The sequence below is a fragment of the Pinus tabuliformis genome, chromosome 6, assembly GCF_031772625.1.
Source record: "Pinus tabuliformis cultivar Carrire ecotype Pingquan chromosome 6, CPIR1, whole genome shotgun sequence".
Taxonomy (NCBI): domain Eukaryota; kingdom Viridiplantae; phylum Streptophyta; class Pinopsida; order Pinales; family Pinaceae; genus Pinus; species Pinus tabuliformis.
In genome coordinates this window covers 944,647,161-944,674,054 of record NC_142292.1, presented here as the reverse complement: position 1 = coordinate 944,674,054, position 26,894 = coordinate 944,647,161, and the positions used below count along the sequence as shown (strand labels likewise).

The following is a 26,894-nucleotide window of genomic DNA, read 5'->3' as shown; positions in this document are numbered from 1 at the left end:
CTGCTCTTGTAGAAGTTGAAAAGAATACTCTTCCTGCAAGAGATTCTGGAAATATTGCAGTGAATACTTTGAATGTTAATAGACAGGAAAACCAAAAGCCCAAGGTTGTGATTGAAGAGGTTTTGTAAGAGTTGTGCTAGAAACAGAAGTTTCTGTACATGAATATTGATTTATAGTCATTTGTATCTAATCAAGAAAAGCTCATTATTTGTGTTTTCCCCTTATTTTAGTGTCTGATTTATGAGCTCATAATTTGGAATTTCTCAGGTTGTGGGGATAAATTTATATTTTTGATCATTTTAGTTGTGTTCTTAAATTTTAATGCATATGTTTAGACAACTGATGGGAAAATGGGACTTTTAGCTTGTGATTAATGAAAGATACTTTGCTTAGTTGTTGGTTCTCAGAACAATTTTTCTGGCTAGTAAACTTGCTGAATGGAGAAGTTTATAAAGCATTCCTGGACTCTTTATACGGTAAAGTCAGCATACACGCCAGTTATTTGACATATTAATTACTAGTATTTATTATAATCCATTACCAGCATTTGCTTTCTCTGTATCTTCAGTGATTAGCACAAATGAATTATTTGAAAGGTATCAACTTAGAGATTCAGTTCTATTTTGGGGAAAGCAGCAACAGTGTCTTTGTACGGAATAGATTATTATTAGTTTTGCTTAAATACAAGACATTTATCTTCATAGCTTTCAACATATTTCATTCATCTTATACATGGCATTTGCGACTGATTTTTTCAGGCATTGGTGTTCTTAAATTATTCCAAATCTCATGTTTTTTCCGTCAAGAAGTTTATTTTTTTCCAAATAGCAGGTAAATAGCTATAGAAACATATTTGAAAAATGGAGTGTAATTTCGGGAGAGGTTGTGGTGACTTCATGGAAAGTTACACCCTACAGTAAACAGAAATAGCACAATGTGCGTGACCATTATAGGACACGGATCCTTGATGACATCCAGATGGTCCATATGTAACTACAAACACCATAGATAATTGATGTGACACACATTATTACAAGCCATTCTACCCTAGCATTCACTTCTACCGGGAGGGCACATTTAAGACATGGGCATGTTTATTAATGTTTTTGTACCATATAAATGAGGGTGCTTTTGTCCTAGTTTGGAAATCATACTAGCGGATGTTGCAGCTTATAAATCAATCTTGTCTGTACATTGAATTGCATGTCTAATTGGTTAGAATGCTTATGTGTTGTCTTCAGGAGATGATATGTCATTGGATGACTTATCAGCCAATGAAAGAAAATATTTCTTGCGGGCTGTAGCATCAGGTAAAATAAGTCACATGGTAAGGCCTTGGGAACCATGGTGGTTGAAGCCTTCTGCACATACCATCTCACTTTCCAGTCAAGGATGTCAACTTATTCAGTCACTGGACATATCAAATGATCGAATGTCAAGGGTTCTTAGTCCAGGAGTTGCAAATTTGGGTGAGAATGACCTGAGTGATATACAAGCTGGTCCGGAGAATCCCTTATCTTCAGTAGGGCAATTGACTAAATCGGATCCATCACCCTTACTGTCTGTTCATATGGTTGACGTGATATACAGTTACTGCTTTACTCTTCGGTTCTTTAATGGAGACTGGAAAAGTGATCCCCTGGATGCAGCAATGGTTTGTTTAAGTTTGTCTGCAGTGTTAAGTCAGGTAGCTTTGCCAGAGACTGTTAGTGAAGCTTTGTCAAAGTGTTTAGAGACATCATGTTCCGCAAGCTTCAAACATGCTGGTGGATTGAGATTTGGGATTTGCCTTTTTGATGATGTGCATGCTCTTCTAAGGCTAGGTAGGGCAACCCTTGTATGCGCACTTATGGACTTGTACAGGCTACTTGAGGCAGCTGCAAAGGTGGTCAAAGGTGAAAGATCCAAGAAAAGGGAACATGCTAGTAAACAGATGATAGCAAACCACGAAGCTAGGAGAGAAGAAATAAGAAATGATGGTCAGAAGAGTCTTCAATTTGCTTTAAAGAAAGTCTACTTCCTGATGTGTTGGACTAATGAACAACCGAAAGAAGTTTGGACTTCCCTGGCTGCTCTTGTAGAAGTTGAAAAGAATACTCTTCCTGCAAGAGATTCTGGAAATATTGCAGTGAATACTTTGAATGTTAATAGACAGGAAAACCAAAAGCCCAAGGTTGTGATTGAAGAGGTTTTGTAAGAGTTGTGCTAGAAACAGAAGTTTCTGTACATGAATATTTATTTATAGTCATTTGTATCTAATCAAGAAAAGCTCATTATTTGTGTTTTCTCCTTATTTTAGTGTCTGATTTATGAGCTCATAATTTGGAATTTCTCAGGTTGTGGGGATAAATTTATATTTTTGATCATTTTAGTTGTGTTCTTAAATTTTAATGCATATGTTTAGACAACTGATGGGAAAATGGGACTTTTAGCTTGTGATTAATGAAAGATACTTTGCTTAGTTGTTGGTTCTCAGAACAATTTTTCTGGCTAGTAAACTTGCTGAATGGAGAAGTTTATAAAGCATTCCTGGACTCTTTATACGGTAAAGTTAGCATACACGCCAGTTATTTGACATATTAATTACTAGTATTTATTATAATCCATTACCAGCATTTGCTTTCTCTGTATCTTCAGTGATTAGCACAAATGAATTATTTGAAAGGTATCAACTTAGAGATTCAGTTCTATTTTGGGGAAAGCAGCAACAATGTCTTTGTACGGAATAGATTATTATTAGTTTTGCTTAAATACAAGACATTTATCTTCATAGCTTTCAACATATTTCATTCATCTTATACATGGCATTTGCGACTGATTTTTTCAGGCATTGGTGTTCTTAAATTATTCCAAATCTCATGTTTTTTCCGTCAAGAAGTTTATTTTTTTCCAAATAGCAGGTAAATAGCTATAGAAACATATTTGAAAAATGGAGTGTAATTTCGGGAGAGGTTGTGGTGACTTCATGGAAAGTTACACCCTACAGTAAACAGAAATAGCACAATGCGCGTGACCATTATAGGACACGGATCCTTGATGACATCCAGATGGTCCATATGTAACTACAAACACCATAGATAATTGATGTGACCCACATTATTACAAGCCATTCTACCCTAGCATTCACTTCTACCGGGAGGGCACATTTAAGACATGGGCATGTTTATTAATGTTTTTGTACCATATAAATGAGGGTGCTTTTGTCCTAGTTTGGAAATCATACTAGCGGATGTTGCAGCTTATAAATCAATCTTGTCTGTACATTGAATTGCATGTCTAATTGGTCAGAATGCTTATTTGTTGTCTTCAGGAGATGATATGTCATTGGATGACTTATCAGCCAATGAAAGAAAATATTTCTTGCGGGCTGTAGCATCAGGTAAAATAAGTCACATGGTAAGACCTTGGGAACCATGGTGGTTGAAGCCTTCTGCACATACAATCTCACTTTCCAGTCAAGGATGTCAACTTATTCAGTCACTGGACATATCAAATGATCGAATGTCAAGGGTTCTTAGTCCAGGAGTTGCAAATTTGGGTGAGAATGACCTGAGTGATATACGAGCTGGTCCGGAGAATCCCTTATCTTCAGTAGGGCAATTGACTAAATCGGATCCATCACCCTTACTGGCTGTTCATATGGTTGACGTGATATACAGTTACTGCTTTACTCTTCGGTTCTTTAATGGAGACTGGAAAAGTGATCCCCTGGATGCAGCAATGGTTTGTTTAAGTTTGTCTGCAGTGTTAAGTCAGGTAGCTTTGCCAGAGACTGTTAGTGAAGCTTTGTCAAAGTGTTTAGAGACATCATGTTCCGCAAGCTTCAAACATGCTGGTGGATTGAGATTTGGGATTTGCCTTTTTGATGATGTGCATGCTCTTCTAAGGCTAGGTAGGGCAACCCTTGTATGCGCACTTATGGACTTGTACAGGCTACTTGAGGCAGCTGCAAAGGTTGTCAAAGGTGAAAGATCCAAGAAAAGGGAACATGCTAGTAAACAGATGATAGCAAATCACGAAGCTAGGAGAGAAGAAATAAGAAATGATGGTCGGAAGAGTCTTCAATTTGCTTTAAAGAAAGTCTACTTCCTGATGTGTTGGACTAATGAACAACCGAAAGAAGTTTGGACTTCCCTGGCTGCTCTTGTAGAAGTTGAAAAGAATACTCTTCCTGCAAGAGATTCTGGAAATATTGCAGTGAATACTTTGAATGTTAATAGACAGGAAAACCAAAAGCCCAAGGTTGTTATTGAAGAGGTTTTGTAAGAGTTGTGCTAGAAACAGAAGTTTCTGTACATGAATATTGATTTATAGTCATTTGTATCTAATCAAGAAAAGCTCATTATTTGTGTTTTCTCCTTATTTTAGTTCTGATTTATGAGCTCATAATTTGGAATTTCTCAGGTTGTGGGGATAAATTTATATTTTTGATCATTTTAGTTGTGTTCTTAAATTTTAATGCATATTTTAGACAACTGATGGGAAAATGGGACTTTTAGCTTGTGATTAATGAAAGATACTTTGCTTAGTTGTTGGTTCTCAGAACAATTTTTCTGGCTAGTAAACTTGCTGAATGGAGAAGTTTATAAAGCATTCCTGGACTCTTTATACGGTAAAGTCAGCATACACGCCAGTTATTTGACATATTAATTACTAGTATTTATTATAATCCATTACCAGCATTTTCTTTCTCTGTATCTTCAGTGATTAGCACAAATGAATTATTTGAAAGGTATCAACTTAGAGATTCAGTTCTATTTTGGGGAAAGCAGCAACAGTGTCTTTGTACGGAATAGATTATTATTAGTTTTGCTTAAATACAAGACATTTATCTTCATAGCTTTCAACATATTTCATTCATCTTATACATGGCATTTGCGACTGATTTTTTCAGGCATTGGTGTTCTTAAATTATTCCAAATCTCATGTTTTTTCCGTCAAGAAGTTTATTTTTTTCCAAATAGCAGGTAAATAGCTATAGAAACATATTTGAAAAATGGAGTGTAATTTCGGGAGAGGTTGTGGTGACTTCATGGAAAGTTACACCCTACAGTAAACAGAAATAACACAATGTGCGTGACCATTATAGGACACGGATCCTTGATGACATCCAGATGGTCCATATGTAACTACAAACACCATAGATAATTGATGTGGCACACATTATTACAAGCCATTCTACCCTAGCATTCACTTCTACCGGGAGGGCACATTTAAGACATGGGCATGTTTATTAATGTTTTTGTACCATATAAATGAGGGTGCTTTTGTCCTAGTTTGGAAATCATACTAGCGGATGTTGCAGCTTATAAATCAATCTTGTCTGTACATTGAATTGCATGTCTAATTGGTCAGAATGCTTATGTGTTGTCTTCAGGAGATGATATGTCATTGGATGACTTATCAGCCAATGAAAGAAAATATTTCTTGCGGGCTGTAGCATCAGGTAAAATAAGTCACATGGTAAGACCTTGGGAACCATGGTGGTTGAAGCCTTCTGCACATACAATCTCACTTTCCAGTCAAGGATGTCAACTTATTCAGTCACTGGACATATCAAATGATCGAATGTCAAGGGTTCTTAGTCCAGGAGTTGCAAATTTGGGTGAGAATGACCTGAGTGATATACCAGCTGGTCCGGAGAATCCCTTATCTTCAGTAGGGCATGTTAGACTCCATCTCGTGTCAGAGATTGATTCTTCTTCAAAACCCTGTTTTGAAGAAGAAATCATTAATATGTTGCTTTTTTATGTAATTTGTTCTTTAGCTCTTCAAATGGCAGCGACTTCGAGCTCCTACCTCTGTAAAAGCACAAAGAAAACAAAGCATACAGCAAACTCTACTGTTGATGAATTTGGTCAAGTTTTATCTTCATATGGTTTCAACTATCATGGCACAGAGGTTCTCTACAGTGGCACCCTTGGTACAGAGCTTACTTGTGAAATATTCATTGGTCCAGTTTACTATCAACGACTTCGTCATATGGTGTCAGATAAATTTCAGGAAAGATGGAAAGACAATACTTTCAAATGTAATTCAGGAACAAGCACTCTAGTTATTAAGGGCCTGAAGAAGCTTCATGGTGCCAGTTTCACTATTATACCTGATCGCATAGAAGCTGGTACATTTTTATTGCTGCTGCTATGACTCGCTCATCAATTTCAATGTCCCCTGTTGTCCCAAAGCATTTAACATCACTGATAAGCAAGCTCGAAATACATTGGATGCAGAATCCAACTCAGAGGGCCTGATGGCTTACGGATTTTTCCATCTGAGTTCCTGAGAGGCGTGGATATGACAACACTTCCATACCCTGGGTTTCTTACTGATTTGCAGCCTCAGTTGATGACATTATTGACTATGTGCAATGGTCAAAGTGTTGTCGAAGAAACAGTTTTTGAAGGGCGGATGAGACATGTTGAAGAACTGAGAAGCTTGGAGCTAAAATATTACAGGTCAAGTGGAGCTTGCTTGTAACTGTGGATCGAAAGAATAAGCTAAAGCATGAAAGGATCCAAAGGCTGCTGCGATGTTCCTTTAAACCGCCATTCTGGATTCTTCATTTAGTATTTACATTGCATTTTTCTTTAGTGATTGGAGCCCTTGCGATGTATGAAGGGCACATTCTTTCCATTTCAAACATATTGGAGTTCCAGTGAGCTCAGGTCTAATCGCTCTCAGAATCGACAGAAGAGAAATAGTCTACTGTTCAACTTTAAAAAATGACGTGTTTAGACTGCAGCAAACATAATGGAGCAATGAATAAGCTGACTGAATAGCCCAACATGATGACTGCTAGTCTCTTTATTACCATTGGAGCTTGTTCAGGAACATGGAGATTGTAATGGTAAATTGTATAACCCGTTGGGGCAATAGAAGGTTGATACCACGTGGGCCATTGAGGGAACATTTGATTGCATTGAGACGGGCAGATATAATAGTTTTGCATCATACATATTTGATATCAAAAGAAAAATATTAATATATCATGGCTATGTTGGAGTGTTTACTTGAGGAGGAAATCCCTATTTTTGGTAGCAAAATGGTCTCGTGCCATTTCTTCAGATTACAGTGCGGAGCTTCAGTGATTCCTTTGAACGTAGTGCACAATATGGTTGTATTGTGTGTTTCTGGCCTTGGTTGTCCAAAGTTACTTTCGTTAGCTATGAATGTTTGAGCCATTAAATTACACCCAGCAATTGATCATGAGTAGCAAAAAGCCTATGATTTCCAGACATACAGGCTCATATCAAAATCCGTGGAATGATTAACTGAAGATCTTTCCAAGCAACATGTATCAGCAGTGGCTTTTCGTTCACATATTGACTCAAAATCAGTAATGAGTTTCAGCAGATTCCCGTCTTTTGAAGATGGATTAACTGCTGCAAGTACGCTAAATCTGCTTCATCTTTTTATGCCAGATTCTATCATCACAGAGAATCAACATTAGGTGTTCTATAACCTCAGTGAAAATACTTAAGTGCATAAATCACTTTGACTTTGTCTTTTTATGTTTTGAACGAAAATATGGTTTTTCTTGCAAGGAAATGGACAATTAATTGGAGTGGATGAACCAGTTGATAATTTCAACTATGGAGAAGCCTATCCTATGTTGAGCACGGTGAATGACCTTGGGTTTCGACCTCAATACTTTCAGAATCAACCTACAGGCGTACAATTAGCATGTGCAGGTTTCCCGTTCAATTGATTCTGGATCAGTAAAAGGTTTTACAAAATCTGTCACAGAAGCACAAAGTCAGAATCTTATCTGTGGAAAAGATCTGGTTATAGACATAAGTACGCAGTGAATATATTTGTTTCAGAGGGAGGTGCTGTATCAGTTTTTGAGACTATCAATAAGTGAGGAATTTGATTAATTGAGCTTACAGGGCCAAAGATTGAATTGACATGTGTATGAATCAGACCTGCTTTGTTGTAATGGCGTGGACCAATATTGCTATGCGTTGAGCATTATTGTAGATTCAATGTTGAGTTGAATTTCTGGGTTGAGTGTTGGGAGTGTATATGCCCACAAATAAATCGTGACCAAGGTGTGGTCAAATCCTTGGCGAGAATTTCCATCTCTGTGCTAATGAACCAAAACACTAATCGAAGTGAAGAGATTGCTATTTGAAATAAAATCAAATGCTGTGAACGTTGAGTTCCATTGCTGGATGAAATCAAATGTGCAAGTCAAACAAAACTCTGTTGGTTGAAGATACATGTGAATGTATGGAGAAATATTCGCTGAAGCAAAGGAACGTGGTCATACTTGGGATAGGCGTTGTTTGATAGCTGGCATTGATCGCATAGTTTTAATCCGGGCTCTTAAACTGCTAGAGCAACGTGGGAAAATTTGGCTCACGTCCTTGACACCTGGTCCTTCACTTCAGCCACCTGAAGACACCTGTTACCAGATGCATAAGATTCGTTTTCTTATCTATAACCTCAGTTAATCAGCGCTCCAAAGATTTCAAAAGAAACGAATTCGCCTATTTCGATCCTCAATCATGATTTCATGGGATTTTTACTCCAGATTTATCTCTTAATTGGCCAATTATCATAAGATTTAGAGAAATGCTGTATCCTGTTTAGAGTAGTTGAAACGCCCTTTCATAATTTCTGTAATGTCAGTTTAAACAGCGCCCCTGTTTTTGGGGGTCGATCTGTTCTTTTTTCTAAAATAGTTTATTTATTGTATTAAAAAATTCATGAGAAGGAGAGGAGAAAAATTCTGAGTGCTGGAGGAGAACTGAGCTCCATTGTACAGTCTTTGACAGAGGGATTTTTAATGAAAATTTCACAGCTCTGATTTCTGAGATTCATGTGGTATGTTAATTTAGCATAAGTTTTCCCTTTGTCTCATATGTAAACTGTTATGTTTCATTCACCTCATGATCATTTCTAATTGAGCAAATGAAGTGTTTAGGTAGAATTCATAGTATTATATGCTCTGCCTATAAGTTTGTTCAATTCAATGTTTTCTTCTGTTTGAAAAGGATTCAGTGCTATGCCCTTGTCAGCTCCTCACCAGTCTTGCCATCCCATTTAAAATCTAGATTTGATGCTAAATTCCTTGCCTACCTTGCCTCAGTCGTCAACCTGTGTTGTTCATTATATTTCTCTGTTTGAAGCTGTGATTTTGCCCATGCAGCCCAGAAAAACCCTGTTATTTAATTAAAAACCCCAAATCAATCATTCTAATCAGTTTACTAGCCTAATATCAGTGTTACCCATTTGGTCATCTCATCAATTGAAGATCTACCGAGTTTGACCGGAGAGAGCCTTCTCCTGCCTCGTAGGGCTAGCTACGAGGCTGAATGGTTTGATGTAGCTTTGAGATTTGCCTTTTCAGCCTGAGGTGAAATTTCAAGTGCTAACAGGGCAATTGACTAAATCGGATCCATCACCCTTACTGGCTGTTCATATGGTTGACGTGATATACAGTTACTGCTTTACTCTTCGGTTCTTTAATGGAGACTGGAAAAGTGATCCCCTGGATGCAGCAATGGTTTGTTTAAGTTTGTCTGCAGTATTAAGTCAGGTAGCTTTGCCAGAGACTGTTAGTGAAGCTTTGTCAAAGTGTTTAGAGACATCATCTTCTGCAAGCTTCAAACATGCTGGTGGATTGAGATTTGGGATTTGCCTTCTTGATGATGTGCATGCTCTTCTAAGGCTAGGTAGGGCAACCCTTGTATGCGCACTTATGGACTTGTACAGGCTACTTGAGGCAGCTGCAAAGGTGGTCAAAGGTGAAAGATCCAAGAAAAGGGAACATGCTAGTAAACAGATGATAACAAATCACGAAGCTAGGAGAGAAGAAATAAGAAATGATGGTCGGAAGAGTCTTCAGTTTGCTTTAAAGAAAGTCTACTTCCTGATGTGTTGGACTAATGAACAACCGAAAGAAGTTTGGACTTCCCTGGCTGCTCTTGTAGAAGTTGAAAAGAATACTCTTCCTGCAAGAGATTCTAGAAATATTGCAGTGAATACTTTGAATGTTAATAGACAGGAAAACCAAAAGCCCAAGGTTGTGATTGAAGAGGTTTTGTAAGAGTTGTGCTAGAAACAAAAGTTTCTATACATGAATATTGATTTATAGTCATTTGTATCTAATCAAGAAAAGCTCATTATTTGTGTTTTCTCCTTATTTTAGTGTCTGATTTATGAGCTCATAATTTGGAATTTCTCAGGTTGTGGGGATAAATTTATATTTTTGATCATTTTAGTTGTGTTCTTAAATTTTAATGCATATGTTTAGACAACTGATGGGAAAATGGGACTTTTAGCTTGTGATTAATGAAAGATACTTTGCTTAGTTGTTGGTTCTCAGAACAATTTTTCTGGCTAGTAAACTTGCTGAATGGAGAAGTTTATAAAGCATTCCTGGACTCTTTATACGGTAAAGTCAGCATACACGCCAGTTATTTGACATATTAATTACTAGTATTTATTATAATCCATTACCAGCATTTGCTTTCTCTGTATCTTCCGTGATTAGCACAAATGAATTATTTGAAAGGTATCAACTTAGAGATTCAGTTCTATTTTGGGGAAAGCAGCAACAGTGTCTTTGTACGGAATAGATTATTATTAGTTTTGCTTAAATACAAGACATTTATCTTCATAGCTTTCAACATATTTCATTCATCTTATACATGGCATTTGCGACTGATTTTTTCAGGCATTGGTGTTCTTAAATTATTCCAAATCTCATGTTTTTTCCATCAAGAAGTTTATTTTTTTCCAAATAGCAGGTAAATAGCTATAGAAACATATTTGAAAAATGGAGTGTAATTTCGGGAGAGGTTGCGGTGACTTCATGGAAAGTTACACCCTACAGTAAACAGAAATAGCACAATGTGCGTGACCATTATAGGACACGGATCCTTGATGACATCCAGATGGTCCATATGTAACTACAAACACCATAGATAATTGATGTGGCACACATTATTACAAGCCATTCTACCCTAGCATTCACTTCTACCGGGAGGGCACATTTAAGACATGGGCATGTTTATTAATGTTTTTGTACCATATAAATGAGGGTGCTTTTGTCCTAGTTTGGAAATCATACTAGCGGATGTTGCAGCTTATAAATCAATCTTGTCTGTACATTGAATTGCATGTCTAATTGGTCAGAATGCTTATGTGTTGTCTTCAGGAGATGATATGTCATTGGATGACTTATCAGCCAATGAAAGAAAATATTTCTTGCGGGCTGTAGCATCAGGTAAAATAAGTCACATGGTAAGACCTTGGGAACCATGGTGGTTGAAGCCTTCTGCACATACAATCTCACTTTCCAGTCAAGGATGTCAACTTATTCAGTCACTGGACATATCAAATGATCGAATGTCAAGGGTTCTTAGTCCAGGAGTTGCAAATTTGGGTGAGAATGACCTGAGTGATATACCAGCTGGTCCGGAGAATCCCTTATCTTCAGTAGGGCAATTGACTAAATCGGATCCATCACCCTTACTGGCTGTTCATATGGTTGACGTGATATACAGTTACTGCTTTACTCTTCGGTTCTTTAATGGAGACTGGAAACATGATCCCCTGGATGCAGCAATGGTTTGTTTAAGTTTGTCTGCAGTGTTAAGTCAGGTAGCTTTGCCAGAGACTGTTAGTGAAGCTTTGTCAAAGTGTTTAGAGACATCATGTTCCGCAAGCTTCAAACATGTTGGTGGATTGAGATTTGGGATTTGCCTTTTTGATGATGTGCATGCTCTTCTAAGGCTAGGTAGGGCAACCCTTGTATGCGCACTTATGGACTTGTACAGGCTACTTGAGGCAGCTGCAAAGGTGGTCAAAGGTGAAAGATCCAAGAAAAGGGAACATGCTAGTAAACAGATGATAGCAAACCACGAAGCTAGGAGAGAAGAAATAAGAAATGATGGTCGGAAGAGTCTTCAATTTGCTTTAAAGAAAGTCTACTTCCTGATGTGTTGGATTAATGAACAACCAAAAGAAGTTTGGACTTCCCTGGCTGCTCTTGTAGAAGTTGAAAAGAATACTCTTCCTGCAAGAGATTCTGGAAATATTGCAGTGAATACTTTGAATGTTAATAGACAGGAAAACCAAAAGCCCAAGGTTGTGATTGAAGAGGTTTTGTAAGAGTTGTGCTAGAAACAGAAGTTTCTGTACATGAATATTGATTTATAGTCATTTGTATCTAATCAAGAAAAGCTCATTATTTGTGTTTTCTCCTTATTTTAGTGTCTGATTTATGAGCTCATAATTTGGAATTTCTCAGGTTGTGGGGATAAATTTATATTTTTGATCATTTTAGTTGTGTTCTTAAATTTTAATGCATATGTTTAGACAAATGATGGGAAAATGGGACTTTTAGCTTGTGATTAATGAAAGATACTTTGCTTAGTTGTTGGTTCTCAGAACAATTTTTCTGGCTAGTAAACTTGCTGAATGGAGAAGTTTATAAAGCATTCCTGGACTCTTTATACGGTAAAGTCAGCATACACGCCAGTTATTTGACATATTAATTACTAGTATTTATTATAATCCATTACCAGCATTTGCTTTCTCTGTATCTTCAGTGATTAGCACAAATGAATTATTTGAAAGGTATCAACTTAGAGATTCAGTTCTATTTTGGGGAAAGCAGCAACAGTGTCTTTGTACGGAATAGATTATTATTAGTTTTGCTTAAATACAAGACATTTATCTTCATAGCTTTCAACATATTTCATTCATCTTATACATGGCATTTGCGACTGATTTTTTCAGGCATTGGTGTTCTTAAATTATTCCAAATCTCATGTTTTTTCCGTCAAGAAGTTTATTTTTTTCCAAATAGCAGGTAAATAGCTATAGAAACATATTTGAAAAATGGAGTGTAATTTCGGGAGAGGTTGTGGTGACTTCATGGAAAGTTACACCCTACAGTAAACAGAAATAGCACAATGTGCGTGACCATTATAGGACACGGATCCTTGATGACATCCAGATGGTCCATATGTAACTACAAACACCATAGATAATTGATGTGACACACATTATTACAAGCCATTCTACCCTAGCATTCACTTCTACCGGGAGGGCACATTTAAGACATGGGCATGTTTATTAATGTTTTTGTACCATATAAATGAGGGTGCTTTTGTCCTAGTTTGGAAATCATACTAGCGGATGTTGCAGCTTATAAATCAATCTTGTCTGTACATTGAATTGCATGTCTAATTGGTCAGAATGCTTATGTGTTGTCTTCAGGAGATGATATGTCATTGGATGACTTATCAGCCAATGAAAGAAAATATTTCTTGCGGGCTGTAGCATCAGGTAAAATAAGTCACATGGTAAGACCTTGGGAACCATGGTGGTTGAAGCCTTCTGCACATACAATCTCACTTTCCAGTCAAGGATGTCAACTTATTCAGTCACTGGACATATCAAATGATCGAATGTCAAGGGTTCTTAGTCCAGGAGTTGCAAATTTGGGTGAGAATGACCTGAGTGATATACCAGCTGGTCCGGAGAATCCCTTATCTTCAGTAGGGCAATTGACTAAATCGGATCCATCACCCTTACTGGCTGTTCATATGGTTGACGTGATATACAGTTACTGCTTTACTCTTCGGTTCTTTAATGGAGACTGGAAAAGTGATCCCCTGGATGCAGCAATGGTTTGTTTAAGTTTGTCTGCAGTGTTAAGTCAGGTAGCTTTGCCAGAGACTGTTAGTGAAGCTTTGTCAAAGTGTTTAGAGACATCATGTTCCGCAAGCTTCAAACATGCTGGTGGATTGAGATTTGGGATTTGCCTTTTTGATGATGTGCATGCTCTTCTAAGGCTAGGTAGGGCAACCCTTGTATGCGCACTTATGGACTTGTACAGGCTACTTGAGGCAGCTGCAAAGGTGGTCAAAGGTGAAAGATCCAAGAAAAGGGAACATGCTAGTAAACAGATGATAGCAAACCACGAAGCTAGGAGAGAAGAAATAAGAAATGATGGTCGGAAGAGTCTTCAATTTGCTTTAAAGAAAGTCTACTTCCTGATGTGTTGGACTAATGAACAACCGAAAGAAGTTTGGACTTCCCTGGCTGCTCTTGTAGAAGTTGAAAAGAATACTCTTCCTGCAAGAGATTCTGGAAATATTGCAGTGAATACTTTGAATGTTAATAGACAGGAAAACCAAAAGCCCAAGGTTGTGATTGAAGAGGTTTTGTAAGAGTTGTGCTAGAAACAGAAGTTTCTGTACATGAATATTGATTTATAGTCATTTGTATCTAATCAAGAAAAGCTCATTATTTGTGTTTTCTCCTTATTTTAGTGTCTGATTTATGAGCTCATAATTTGGAATTTCTCAGGTTGTGGGGATAAATTTATATTTTTGATCATTTTAGTTGTGTTCTTAAATTTTAATGCATATGTTTAGACAACTGATGGGAAAATGGGACTTTTAGCTTGTGATTAATGAAAGATACTTTGCTTAGTTGTTGGTTCTCAGAACAATTTTTCTGGCTAGTAAACTTGCTGAATGGAGAAGTTTATAAAGCATTCCTGGACTCTTTATACGGTAAAGTCAGCATACACGCCAGTTATTTGACATATTAATTACTAGTATTTATTATAATCCATTACCAGCATTTGCTTTCTCTGTATCTTCAGTGATTAGCACAAATGAATTATTTGAAAGGTATCAACTTAGAGATTCAGTTCTATTTTGGGGAAAGCAGCAACAGTGTCTTTGTACGGAATAGATTATTATTAGTTTTGCTTAAATACAAGACATTTATCTTCATAGCTTTCAACATATTTCATTCATCTTATACATGGCATTTGCGACTGATTTTTTCAGGCATTGGTGTTCTTAAATTATTCCAAATCTCATGTTTTTTCCGTCAAGAAGTTTATTTTTTTCCAAATAGCAGGTAAATAGCTATAGAAACATATTTGAAAAATGGAGTGTAATTTCGGGAGAGGTTGTGGTGACTTCATGGAAAGTTACACCCTACAGTAAACAGAAATAGCACAATGTGCGTGACCATTATAGGACACGGATCCTTGATGACATCCAGATGGTCCATATGTAACTACAAACACCATAGATAATTGATGTGACACACATTATTACAAGCCATTCTACCCTAGCATTCACTTCTACCTGGAGGGCACATTTAAGACATGGGCATGTTTATTAATGTTTTTGTACCATATAAATGAGGGTGCTTTTGTCCTAGTTTGGAAATCATACTAGCGGATGTTGCAGCTTATAAATCAATCTTGTCTGTACATTGAATTGCATGTCTAATTGGTCAGAATGCTTATGTGTTGTCTTCAGGAGATGATATGTCATTGGATGACTTATCAGCCAATGAAAGAAAATATTTCTTGCGGGCTGTAGCATCAGGTAAAATAAGTCACATGGTAAGACCTTGGGAACCATGGTGGTTGAAGCCTTCTGCACATACAATCTCACTTTCCAGTCAAGGATGTCAACTTATTCAGTCACTGGACATATCAAATGATCGAATGTCAAGGGTTCTTAGTCCAGGAGTTGCAAATTTGGGTGAGAATGACCTGAGTGATATACCAGCTGGTCCGGAGAATCCCTTATCTTCAGTAGGGCAATTGACTAAATCGGATCCATCACCCTTACTGGCTGTTCATATGGTTGACGTGATATACAGTTACTGCTTTACTCTTCGGTTCTTTAATGGAGACTGGAAAAGTGATCCCCTGGATGCATCAATGGTTTGTTTAAGTTTGTCTGCAGTATTAAGTCAGGTAGCTTTGCCAGAGACTGTTAGTGAAGCTTTGTCAAAGTGTTTAGAGACATCATGTTCCGCAAGCTTCAAACATGCTGGTGGATTGAGATTTGGGATTTGCCTTTTTGATGATGTGCATGCTCTTCTAAGGCTAGGTAGGGCAACCCTTGTATGCGCACTTATGGACTTGTACAGGCTACTTGAGGCAGCTGCAAAGGTGGTCAAAGGTGAAAGATCCAAGAAAAGGGAACATGCTAGTAAACAGATGATAGCAAACCACGAAGCTAGGAGAGAAGAAATAAGAAATGATGGTCGGAAGAGTCTTCAATTTGCTTTAAAGAAAGTCTACTTCCTGATGTGTTGGACTAATGAACAACCGAAAGAAGTTTGGACTTCCCTGGCTGCTCTTGTAGAAGTTGAAAAGAATACTCTTCCTGCAAGAGATTCTGGAAATATTGCAGTGAATACTTTGAATGTTAATAGACAGGAAAACCAAAAGCCCAAGGTTGTGATTGAAGAGGTTTTGTAAGAGTTGTGCTAGAAACAGAAGTTTCTGTACATGAATATTGATTATAGTCATTTGTATCTAATCAAGAAAAGCTCATTATTTGTGTTTTCTCCTTATTTTAGTGTCTGATTTATGAGCTCATAATTTGGAATTTCTCAGGTTGTGGGGATAAATTTATATTTTTGATCATTTTAGTTGTGTTCTTAAATTTTAATGCATATGTTTAGAAAACTGATGGGAAAATGGGACTTTTAGCTTGTGATTAATGAAAGATACTTTGCTTAGTTGTTGGTTCTCAAAACAATTTTTCTGGCTAGTAAACTTGCTGAATGGAGAAGTTTATAAAGCATTCCTGGACTCTTTATACGGTAAAGTCAGCATACACGCCAGTTATTTGACATATTAATTACTAGTATTTATTATAATCCATTACCAGCATTTGCTTTCTCTGTATCTTCAGTGATTAGCACAAATGAATTATTTGAAAGGTATCAACTTAGAGATTCAGTTCTATTTTGGGGAAAGCAGCAACAGTGTCTTTGTACGGAATAGATTATTATTAGTTTTGCTTAAATACAAGACATTTATCTTCATAGCTTTCAACATATTTCATTCATCTTATACATGGCATTTGCGACTGATTTTTTCAGGCATTGGTGTTCTTAAATTATTCCAAATCTCATGTTTTTTCCGTCAAGAAGTTTATTTTTTTCCAAATAGCAGGTAAATAGCTATAGAAACATATTTGAAAAATGGAGTGTAATTTCGGGAGAGGTTGTGGTGACTTCATGGAAAGTTACACCCTACAGTAAACAGAAATAGCACAATGTGCGTGACCATTATAGGACACGGATCCTTGATGACATCCAGATGGTCCATATGTAACTACAAACACCATAGATAATTGATGTGACACACATTATTACAAGCCATTCTACCCTAGCATTCACTTCTACCGGGAGGGCACATTTAAGACATGGGCATGTTTATTAATGTTTTTGTACCATATAAATGAGGGTGCTTTTGTCCTAGTTTGGAAATCATACTAGCGGATGTTGCAGCTTATAAATCAATCTTGTCTGTACATTGAATTGCATGTCTAATTGGTCAGAATGCTTATGTGTTGTCTTCAGGAGATGATATGTCATTGGATGACTTATCAGCCAATGAAAGAAAATATTTCTTGCGGGCTGTAGCATCAGGTAAAATAAGTCACATGGTAAGACCTTGGGAACCATGGTGGTTGAAGCCTTCTGCACATACAATCTCACTTTCCAGTCAAGGATGTCAACTTATTCAGTCACTGGACATATCAAATGATCGAATGTCAAGGGTTCTTAGTCCAGGAGTTGCAAATTTGGGTGAGAATGACCTGAGTGATATACCAGCTGGTCCGGAGAATCCCTTATCTTCAGTAGGGCAATTGACTAAATCGGATCCATCACCCTTACTGGCTGTTCATATGGTTGACGTGATATACAGTTACTGCTTTACTCTTCGGTTCTTTAATGGAGACTGGAAAAGTGATCCCCTGGATGCAGCAATGGTTTGTTTAAGTTTGTCTGCAGTATTAAGTCAGGTAGCTTTGCCAGAGACTGTTAGTGAAGCTTTGTCAAAGTGTTTAGAGACATCATGTTCCGCAAGCTTCAAACATGCTGGTGGATTGAGATTTGGGATTTGCCTTTTTGATGATGTGCATGCTCTTCTAAGGCTAGGTAGGGCAACCCTTGTATGCGCACTTATGGACTTGTACAGGCTACTTGAGGCAGCTGCAAAGGTGGTCAAAGGTGAAAGATCCAAGAAAAGGGAACATGCTAGTAAACAGATGATAGCAAACCACGAAGCTAGGAGAGAAGAAATAAGAAATGATGGTCGGAAGAGTCTTCAATTTGCTTTAAAGAAAGTCTACTTCCTGATGTGTTGGACTAATGAACAACCAAAAGAAGTTTGGACTTCCCTGGCTGCTCTTGTAGAAGTTGAAAAGAATACTCTTCCTGCAAGAGATTCTGGAAATATTGCAGTGAATACTTTGAATGTTAATAGACAGGAAAACCAAAAGCCCAAGGTTGTGATTGAAGAGGTTTTGTAAGAGTTGTGCTAGAAACAGAAGTTTCTGTACATGAATATTGATTTATAGTCATTTGTATCTAATCAAGAAAAGCTCATTATTTGTGTTTTCTCCTTATTTTAGTGTCTGATTTATGAGCTCATAATTTGGAATTTCTCAGGTTGTGGGGATAAATTTATATTTTTGATCATTTTAGTTGTGTTCTTAAATTTTAATGCATATGTTTAGACAACTGATGGGAAAATGGGACTTTTAGCTTGTGATTAATGAAAGATACTTTGCTTAGTTGTTGGTTCTCAGAACAATTTTTCTGGCTAGTAAACTTGCTGAATGGAGAAGTTTATAAAGCATTCCTGGACTCTTTATACGGTAAAGTCAGCATACACGCCAGTTATTTGACATATTAATTACTAGTATTTATTATAATCCATTACCAGCATTTGCTTTCTCTGTATCTTCAGTGATTAGCACAAATGAATTATTTGAAAGGTATCAACTTAGAGATTCAGTTCTATTTTGGGGAAAGCAGCAACAGTGTCTTTGTACGGAATAGATTATTATTAGTTTTGCTTAAATACAAGACATTTATCTTCATAGCTTTCAACATATTTCATTCATCTTATACATGGCATTTGCGACTGATTTTTTCAGGCATTGGTGTTCTTAAATTATTCCAAATCTCATGTTTTTTCCGTCAAGAAGTTTATTTTTTTCCAAATAGCAGGTAAATAGCTATAGAAACATATTTGAAAAATGGAGTGTAATTTCGGGAGAGGTTGTGGTGACTTCATGGAAAGTTACACCCTACAGTAAACAGAAATAGCACAATGTGCGTGACCATTATAGGACACGGATCCTTGATGACATCCAGATGGTCCATATGTAACTACAAACACCATAGATAATTGATGTGACACACATTATTACAAGCCATTCTACCCTAGCATTCACTTCTATCGGGAGGGCACATTTAAGAAATGGGCATGTTTATTAATGTTTTTGTACCATATAAATGAGGGTGCTTTTGTCCTAGTTTGGAAATCATACTAGCGGATGTTGCAGCTTATAAATCAATCTTGTCTGTACATTGAATTGCATGTCTAATCTTGTCTGAACTCCTTTATACCAGCGTGAAGGTGCCCCTCTTAATTGCGAAATAGGGAATTGTGTCTAGGGCTGGGATAGCTGCCAGATACGACACTTCCTTACTGCGGCTAGGGCAGACTTTGAGATAGCACAATAGGAACCCTTTTAGGCAGCGTATCTTACACTGCTAGAGATGGCCAGATCTTGTCATTTCTGTGGCTAGGGCAAGATTATAGTCCTTCCATTAGGACTGCGACTTGCTGGGCATATAAACCTTCTACTTGACTGCGGCTAGGTCTTTCTACTAGGGCAATATTAAGGCTCTTCATTAGGGCAACGCTAGGGCTTCATTAGGGCAACGTTAGAGCTTCATTAGGGCATCATTAGAAACCTATCTTCATGACTGCGTTTAAGCCTTCATCTTCATGCCATCGTTAGGAGCTAGGGCATCTTCTTTAGGGTAGCGTAGATCCTTCTTTCCCATGGCAGCATCTAGGGCAACTCCTCTTAGGGCAGCGTATATTTTTAGGATCTCTCTTCCCACCAAAACCCAAAAACAAGTGGAGAGGAAGAGATCACAAGAAGAGTGTGTCCATATGACTAGCAAGCCACCTCTTTTTATACTAAAACGTTGAGCACAAGTGGGGGCAATTTGGTTGTTGGCCGACCTTGACGAATTGTCCCATATCACAAATAAATTCATATCTCCATGAATACACGTAGGAATCGGATTGATCTAAAGATCAATCCTACACCTCTCTACGAAAGGAATCTAAGAAAAATATCCGCTGCCATAAATAAGAAGACCCACAAGGAGTTTGGTCCTAGTTGCCAATTTTAACATTCCTTTTAATCAGGAACTTGTCAGAGCTCCCTCTTGGCTACGGACTCTTCTGGAATCTGTACATCAGTAAACTCTTCTTCTTGGGTCCTTCATCTGCTGATCGACTTCACTTCTTGATGTCATAAAATTCAGTTGATCTTCTTCCTTGTAGCGCAACAACCATCGATCACTTTTCTCCTTTGTTCGTCATGTCATTCCTTTCTTCATGGAAAGTGGCCTTCTTCATATTTGGAACCTTCGTCATATAGATACTTCTTCATCATGCTTCTTCTACCCATCACATAAATGCTAGTTGTACTTGTATTTACAACTCTTATTTGAGTAGCCTTGCATGAACTCATCCAGATATTTTTCAAGAAATCAGAACATATTAAATCAAATCATACCTTACGAGATGGCTCTTCATCATGACATCTTCTTGTAGTTATCAACATTATGCATTCATGTTGACACATCTCTCAAGGATATCCATTGTCAAGAGTCTTCATCTTTTTCCTCAGTCTTCATAACTTTCCGGGAGATTTCCTAGTCAAGTCTTTTTAGTCTTTTGGATGTTGATTGTCTTCATCAGGGTTGCATATCTCACAATCTCTTCCTTCTCCACACATTTCATTCCCAGGTGCTTTTAATCATATTTTCTTAATTGTGGTCAACCACCTCATACTTCATGAGGACATATTATCTTGATTTCATCTAGTGTGTCTTATGCCTTCTTGCATCCTTTCAAAGGAGGAGATCCTTTTTCTTTTGATCATGCTTCTCAATATAGAAGTAATGATCGATGTTACCTACAACCATGTGACATGACATTATAATATTAAACACAAGCACACATACCTTATTTTACCTTTAGGTCATCTAGGCTTCTTTCAACAACTTCCTTGATTGAAGTGTCTTCAACCCCTTGATTTGCTTCTTCTCTTATGTCACCATAACATCATTCATGAATTCCACAAGTTGGAGTTCTTGATGAAACACTTTCTTCCTTTCTAGATTGGTGAACCCTTCGATGATGATTCCATCAGAGAATCTTGAGGATCTTGTATATCCCCATCTGAGAGATGTTTCCCTTCTTGATGTATGATGAACCTTGTCCTGGATGACTTTCCTTCAATGTTTACTGAAGTTCTCAAGAGCCAGATCCTTCATGTTTGTTTGCCATGGATTTTGTCCTTCATGATTCCCATGGTGATGTTATGAGCTCTTGTTTCTAATGATTCCACGATGCCATGATGCATCTTATTAGCATGGTCATATCTATAACACAAGATTTAGGAGCTTATGATAGGACCCTTTTGTGAGGGATGCCATCTAGATCATAGTAGAGATCTGTTACTCCCTCTTTCCTTGGCCCTTTTCTTCAACTTCCTTCATCTTTCCGGTGATATGAGCTTCTTTCCATAATCTTTCCATAGCATTGAATCTTATCTATACTTATTTTGTCTTGCTTGAGGACCAAACTTGCCTTTCCTTTCTGCACATGTTTTAGTCCTTTAACCTTCAATACTTTTTCCATCAACTTGTCTTTCTCTATTTAGCATAGAGACCATAAATTGTTGAATGAGGTAACCTTCTTATCCCATTGATATTTGTTACCTTGTAAGTGCATTATAGATCGATGATTGCTATCTTCCTTCCTAGATTTTGTATATGAGACCTTATGAAGATATCCTACATCCTTTGATACCTTTTACTTTCATGTAGATCAGATTTCATGTGACCTTCTTCATTGCACCTTAAGAGAATGAGTTTATCATCTACATCACTTTGATGTCTCCAATATTGCTATGTGAGGGGATCTTTCATAAATATCCCTTTCCATAAATTCAGAGGAGACCTTTTGATGACTTCAGCTACTTAGAGGACTATGTCTATCTTCCTTCTCCATCCAATTTATAGATGTCCTTGGAAGTCATTTAACCAAACTTGATTATAGAATGAAAAGATACTTACTTGTCACGTGAAGATGAAATCTTCACCTTGATGCTTTCTTGAATGATCTCCTTCAATGAGATCTTTGCTTGGGCTGCCTGGTACAATTGAGTTCCAAGACTTTTCTTGAGACTTCCTTGCATTGTTTAGCACCAAGCACTACTGCTTTTATAATATGTTGAGATTACTTGATTCCTTGACTGTGAGGGTATGAAATCGAAATCAAGAATTTTGAGAGCACTGTCATGATGCCCATCCGAGATGTGGCATTGTGTTCTCCTTCTGAAGTGATATTGCTATAATGTATGATGTGATTGTATATCCTTGTAACCTTGTTGTAATGCTCCTTGTTGGAGTAGAACCTTGCTTGAGTTGAATAGCATGAACAAAGATTTTTGAGGCCTTTGAGCACTGTTCAATACCAAGCATCGAAACTGCTTCAGACTTAAGTCATTGAGATCTTTGTGGTATGACATATATTGTAATGACACCCAATTTGGGGCTAGCACTGAAACTGTGAGAGGTATTGTGTTTTCCTTCTTTTGACTGTGATCCAAATTCTGAGCACTAGCATTGGGAATTCACTTTAATTGAGATTACTTGATCTTGAATTGTCTTGCTGTTGTATACTGCTTGTTCAAGACTGATCTTTCAATTCCTTCAACTTGTTTTGATGCCCTTCTTGAAGCTGATCTGTTGAAGCATCTAGGGCATGCATATTAAGTTGATTCTTCTTTTAACATGATAACAATTTGTGAAGTCTTTAAACAATTTATCTTAGTTTGCTGTTTACTTCATTATTAGCATGTGTTTGTTAACTTCATCAAACTGCTATCAAAACAAAAGAGACAAGAACACCAATGTTTGGCTATCTTCCAGGGCCAAAACCTCTCCCTCTTGGAGAGGAAAATCCATGCTTAAATTCTTCTTATAGAGATTCCATTGACGAATACCAAGACCATGACTCTTGACACACTCTACCTCTCCAAGACGAAGACATCAATCCTCTTCGTATCACTGCTGAGATCATTATCTTCGTTGCATCACAAAGATCATCACCATTGGGATCTTCATCACTGTTGCAACACCGTGCCCTTCATCATTACTGCTGCAACACCATGACCTTCATCACTGTTGTTTATTTTGTCATTGTTCCTTGACAATTCTAGACTGCAATGATGACTGAGAGTGTATGCCTCTATCCGAGATTCCTTCTACTTATATCAATTGAGATCTAACACTTGCAGATATGCCGAGAGTATACCTTCATCCATATTCTGTGTCCTCATTCATGAAGTGGTCATCAAGATCATTATGTTGCTATAACATAGACAGATCCGTATGCTAGGTCGAGAATGTGACTCTTGTCACTTTTGATCACTGTGCACATTAGGCCGAGGCTGCAACATCACTTAGAGCTTTGACACTGCTGTTACTACAGGAGAACCATCAACATATGATGTTAGGACTGCCACCAAAGTTATTTCACCACAGTAATACCAAGATTGTTTGCTCATAGAGATGCTGAGGATATTCGGCCTTCTCATCACTACTGCGTCAATCATTATGCTCCATTTATGTGAGGGCTTGACTGCACCTAAACCCCATCCGAGGTGCAGTCAAGCCCTAACTGCGGCTGCTCCCTCATTGCGGCTCCTCTTCATGATTGCAATACCCTTACTCTTGACTGCGGCTCCCTCTCATTCAAGACTGCGGCTCCTACTGCGGCTACATGCCTTTACTGCGGCTCCTCCTTTATGCGAGTTCTGTCCCTGTCTTTTTGCAGATACCCCAACAGGGTATTTATAGTGGTTGTGCACTCTATTTGAGCTGACGTGAACCAGGAACATTGTGACTATTATTCCAAGCTGACATGACTTATTTATGCATTTAATTCATTTATTTTGAGCCGAATTGATCATTTCTTTCTTGCTTTGCTTGCAGAATTTGGAAGGCTTCTTTTGAGGCATTGATCTTGGTCTTGGAGGGCTGTTAGACAACTTTGAAGACTTGTACATATTGACATGAACTCGTGAAGAGTTTCCATACACATGACATGACTCATTGACATTTAAATAAATCTTGAAGACATCAAGAAGAAGTCTTTCACCTAGTGACACTTCTTGCTCATGAAACCCATGTAGCAAGATTACAAAAATAATTTATTTCCTTTCATTACATCAAATACAAAGATCATGTCATTATGAAGACCAAACCTAGTTACACTTTTTTCAACATGATCCTTAAGTGTCTCCTTTTGCTGCCCTTTCCTTGACTTTAGCACCTTAGCTCTGAAACCATGTTGACGAATTTAGGGCAAATGTAGTTAATGTGATTCTTCTTAGCATGATAACTATTTGTGAGGTGCTTTTCAATTTTTCTTCTTATTCCAATCTACACTGATTATTATTAGAGTGTGTCTTTGTTAGTTTATCAAATATCTACCAAAACAAAGAGACAAGAACACAAGATGTTGGCATCCTGCCAAGGCCAAAAGCTCTCCCTCTTGGAGAGGAAAACCCACATAAAATTCTTCTTATAGAGATTCCAATTGACAAATACCAAGACCATGACCCTTGACCTACTAGGCCACTCCAAGACCAAGACACCAATCCTCCTCTTCATCAATGCTGAGATCATCATCACTGCTGCCTCATCATCGAGGTCTTCATCAATGAGATCTTCATATGTATAGGAGAGCTGCATATAGATTCATTGAAATCACGAGTCTCATCATGATTGAGATCATGACCTTTATATCTTCATCAAGAACGAGATTGTGATTGCACCTTAATGTATACCGAGATAGTGTGTTACTATGAGTTCCTTCCATCATGCCGAGACTATGTGTTACTATGAGATCCTTCCATCATGCCGAGAGTATCTCACTGTATTACCTATCCGAAATCGCAATAATACTTCTCCATCCGAGGTCCTGAATTGCTGCCTTAATTCGAGATTCTTGCAGCTCCTGTATCCATCCGAGGTTGTAGAGAAGTCCGAGATTTCTTGATTGTAATCATCACCGAGACTGTACCTTCCTGTACATCCGAAGTTACAGAGGAATCCGAATTTCTGTCTGTACTTTTGTGAAGTTCAGCGAGGTATTTATAGTGGTTATGCCTCCATAATAAGTCTACTGTCAATGTGAATTGATGTGTCTCTTTTATTGAGCCGACATGTCATTTGTACATACTTTGAGGCCGACATGACTGTCTTCTATATCTATTTTCTGGCTGCCTTCTAGGAGAGGATTGTGCTTGTCTTGGAGGGATGATCTAAACACTAGGTTGACTCATATATTTCGTAAATGCTCAAGAAGAGCTCTTTAATATTTTCTTTGACTCTTTGACTACCTAAGCTCTCAATGGGAGCAATACATGAACCTCTTTCTCATGAAACCCATGCAACAAGGAATAATAATATTTATTTTCTTTTACAAGTACAAAGATCAAAATTATATTTATGAAGACCGAACCTAGTTACACTTTCTTCAATGCACAACAAGCAGATTGTACACTATGGATCCCCACAACCATTCAAAGATTGCTTGTGGTTCATTTATTGGACGAGGAGGATGCACCTGATCCATCATGCCCAGCTGGCCGCAAACTTACACCATGCACTTGGCAGATGATCTAGGACCTTAACGATGATGTGGCATCACCTACACCATCATCCTAGCCCTTGCAAGTGATCTACAGGCATCTTCGATTTGTTTGGAGACCCATGAGGATACTTGTGTGCCCCCACATGTCATTTGGAGCACCATAGGTTATTACAAGGGGCCAACCCCTTGTCCATTGCTTTTGAGGGTCGTATTCTTCATTGTGGCACCCATGGACCTCATTAGGCCTCTTAGAGGCCCCTACGGCATGCATAGATTATTATTTGACCTCTTGAGAGGCTTACTTTTCCATTTATGAACTAGTTTGGTGGGCTTGTCACCAAAAGTTGAATTATTAGAACATTATTTTAGTTTTGGGGCTTAGGTAGGCCAAGGAGGCTAATTCGAACTCCCAAGTTTTGTATAAATATTAAATACAAGTGAGATGAGCTCATTTGCTCATCATCACTTTGGTTTGGATCATTTCTCTCTCTTGAGATTTTCGCACTTTTTCTAGAGGATGAATTGGAGCTTTATGGATGAATTTTGATGTGTGGATATTGGTCTATCTTCTCTTGTTGCTTCTCTCTTGTCAATTGTGAATGGGTGGATATACTCTGTTACATGTAAGTAAATGCTTTTAATGTTATTCTTGTTTTACTTTGTCATATACATCGAACTGAGATTTTCGCTGTTCTAGGGCTAATTGTTGCATGCATTTACTGCTTAAAATTGTGGAATTTGTCTCTGTTATAGCATCTCTCAATGTATGGGCTATGCAATCTGAGCAAAATTTAGGAGGGAACCTGCCTTGGTTTGCAAAAACCACCTCCAAAAACCACCTGCAGGTCCCCATCAACATGCCCAACCATCTGGCTTCCTAACCCGCTGCTTCTTTACAAAATCGGCTGATCAAGATCAGTTAGGTACCAAATCGGCCGGTTTGGTACCCAATCGGATATGACCAGTCAATGAATCAGGTTTATTGGGTCGGTTTGATATCTTAGGGAGCTAACTGGCCGGTTTTGACTGATTTTCAGTTCTACCGGACTGGTTTTTAAAATTGTGGTTTTGATTTAGGGTTTCTTTTAGGTTTTATAGTGTGTAGGAAGGGTGG

At 37.8% G+C, this 26,894-nt stretch overlaps 2 protein-coding genes across 2 annotated transcripts in view; both read left to right on the top strand.

The window, feature by feature from the left end:
- Positions 1-26,894, top strand: part of LOC149262033 (uncharacterized) — a 296,604-nt gene that overhangs the window by 188,817 nt on the left and 80,893 nt on the right. The gene's annotated exons all lie outside the window — the stretch shown is intronic.
- LOC149262034 (uncharacterized) lies at positions 17,382-18,329 on the top strand. The gene has a single exon (XM_089383051.1). It carries the CDS (start codon positions 17,382-17,384, stop codon positions 18,327-18,329), a length of 948 nt encoding a protein of 315 aa, XP_089239177.1.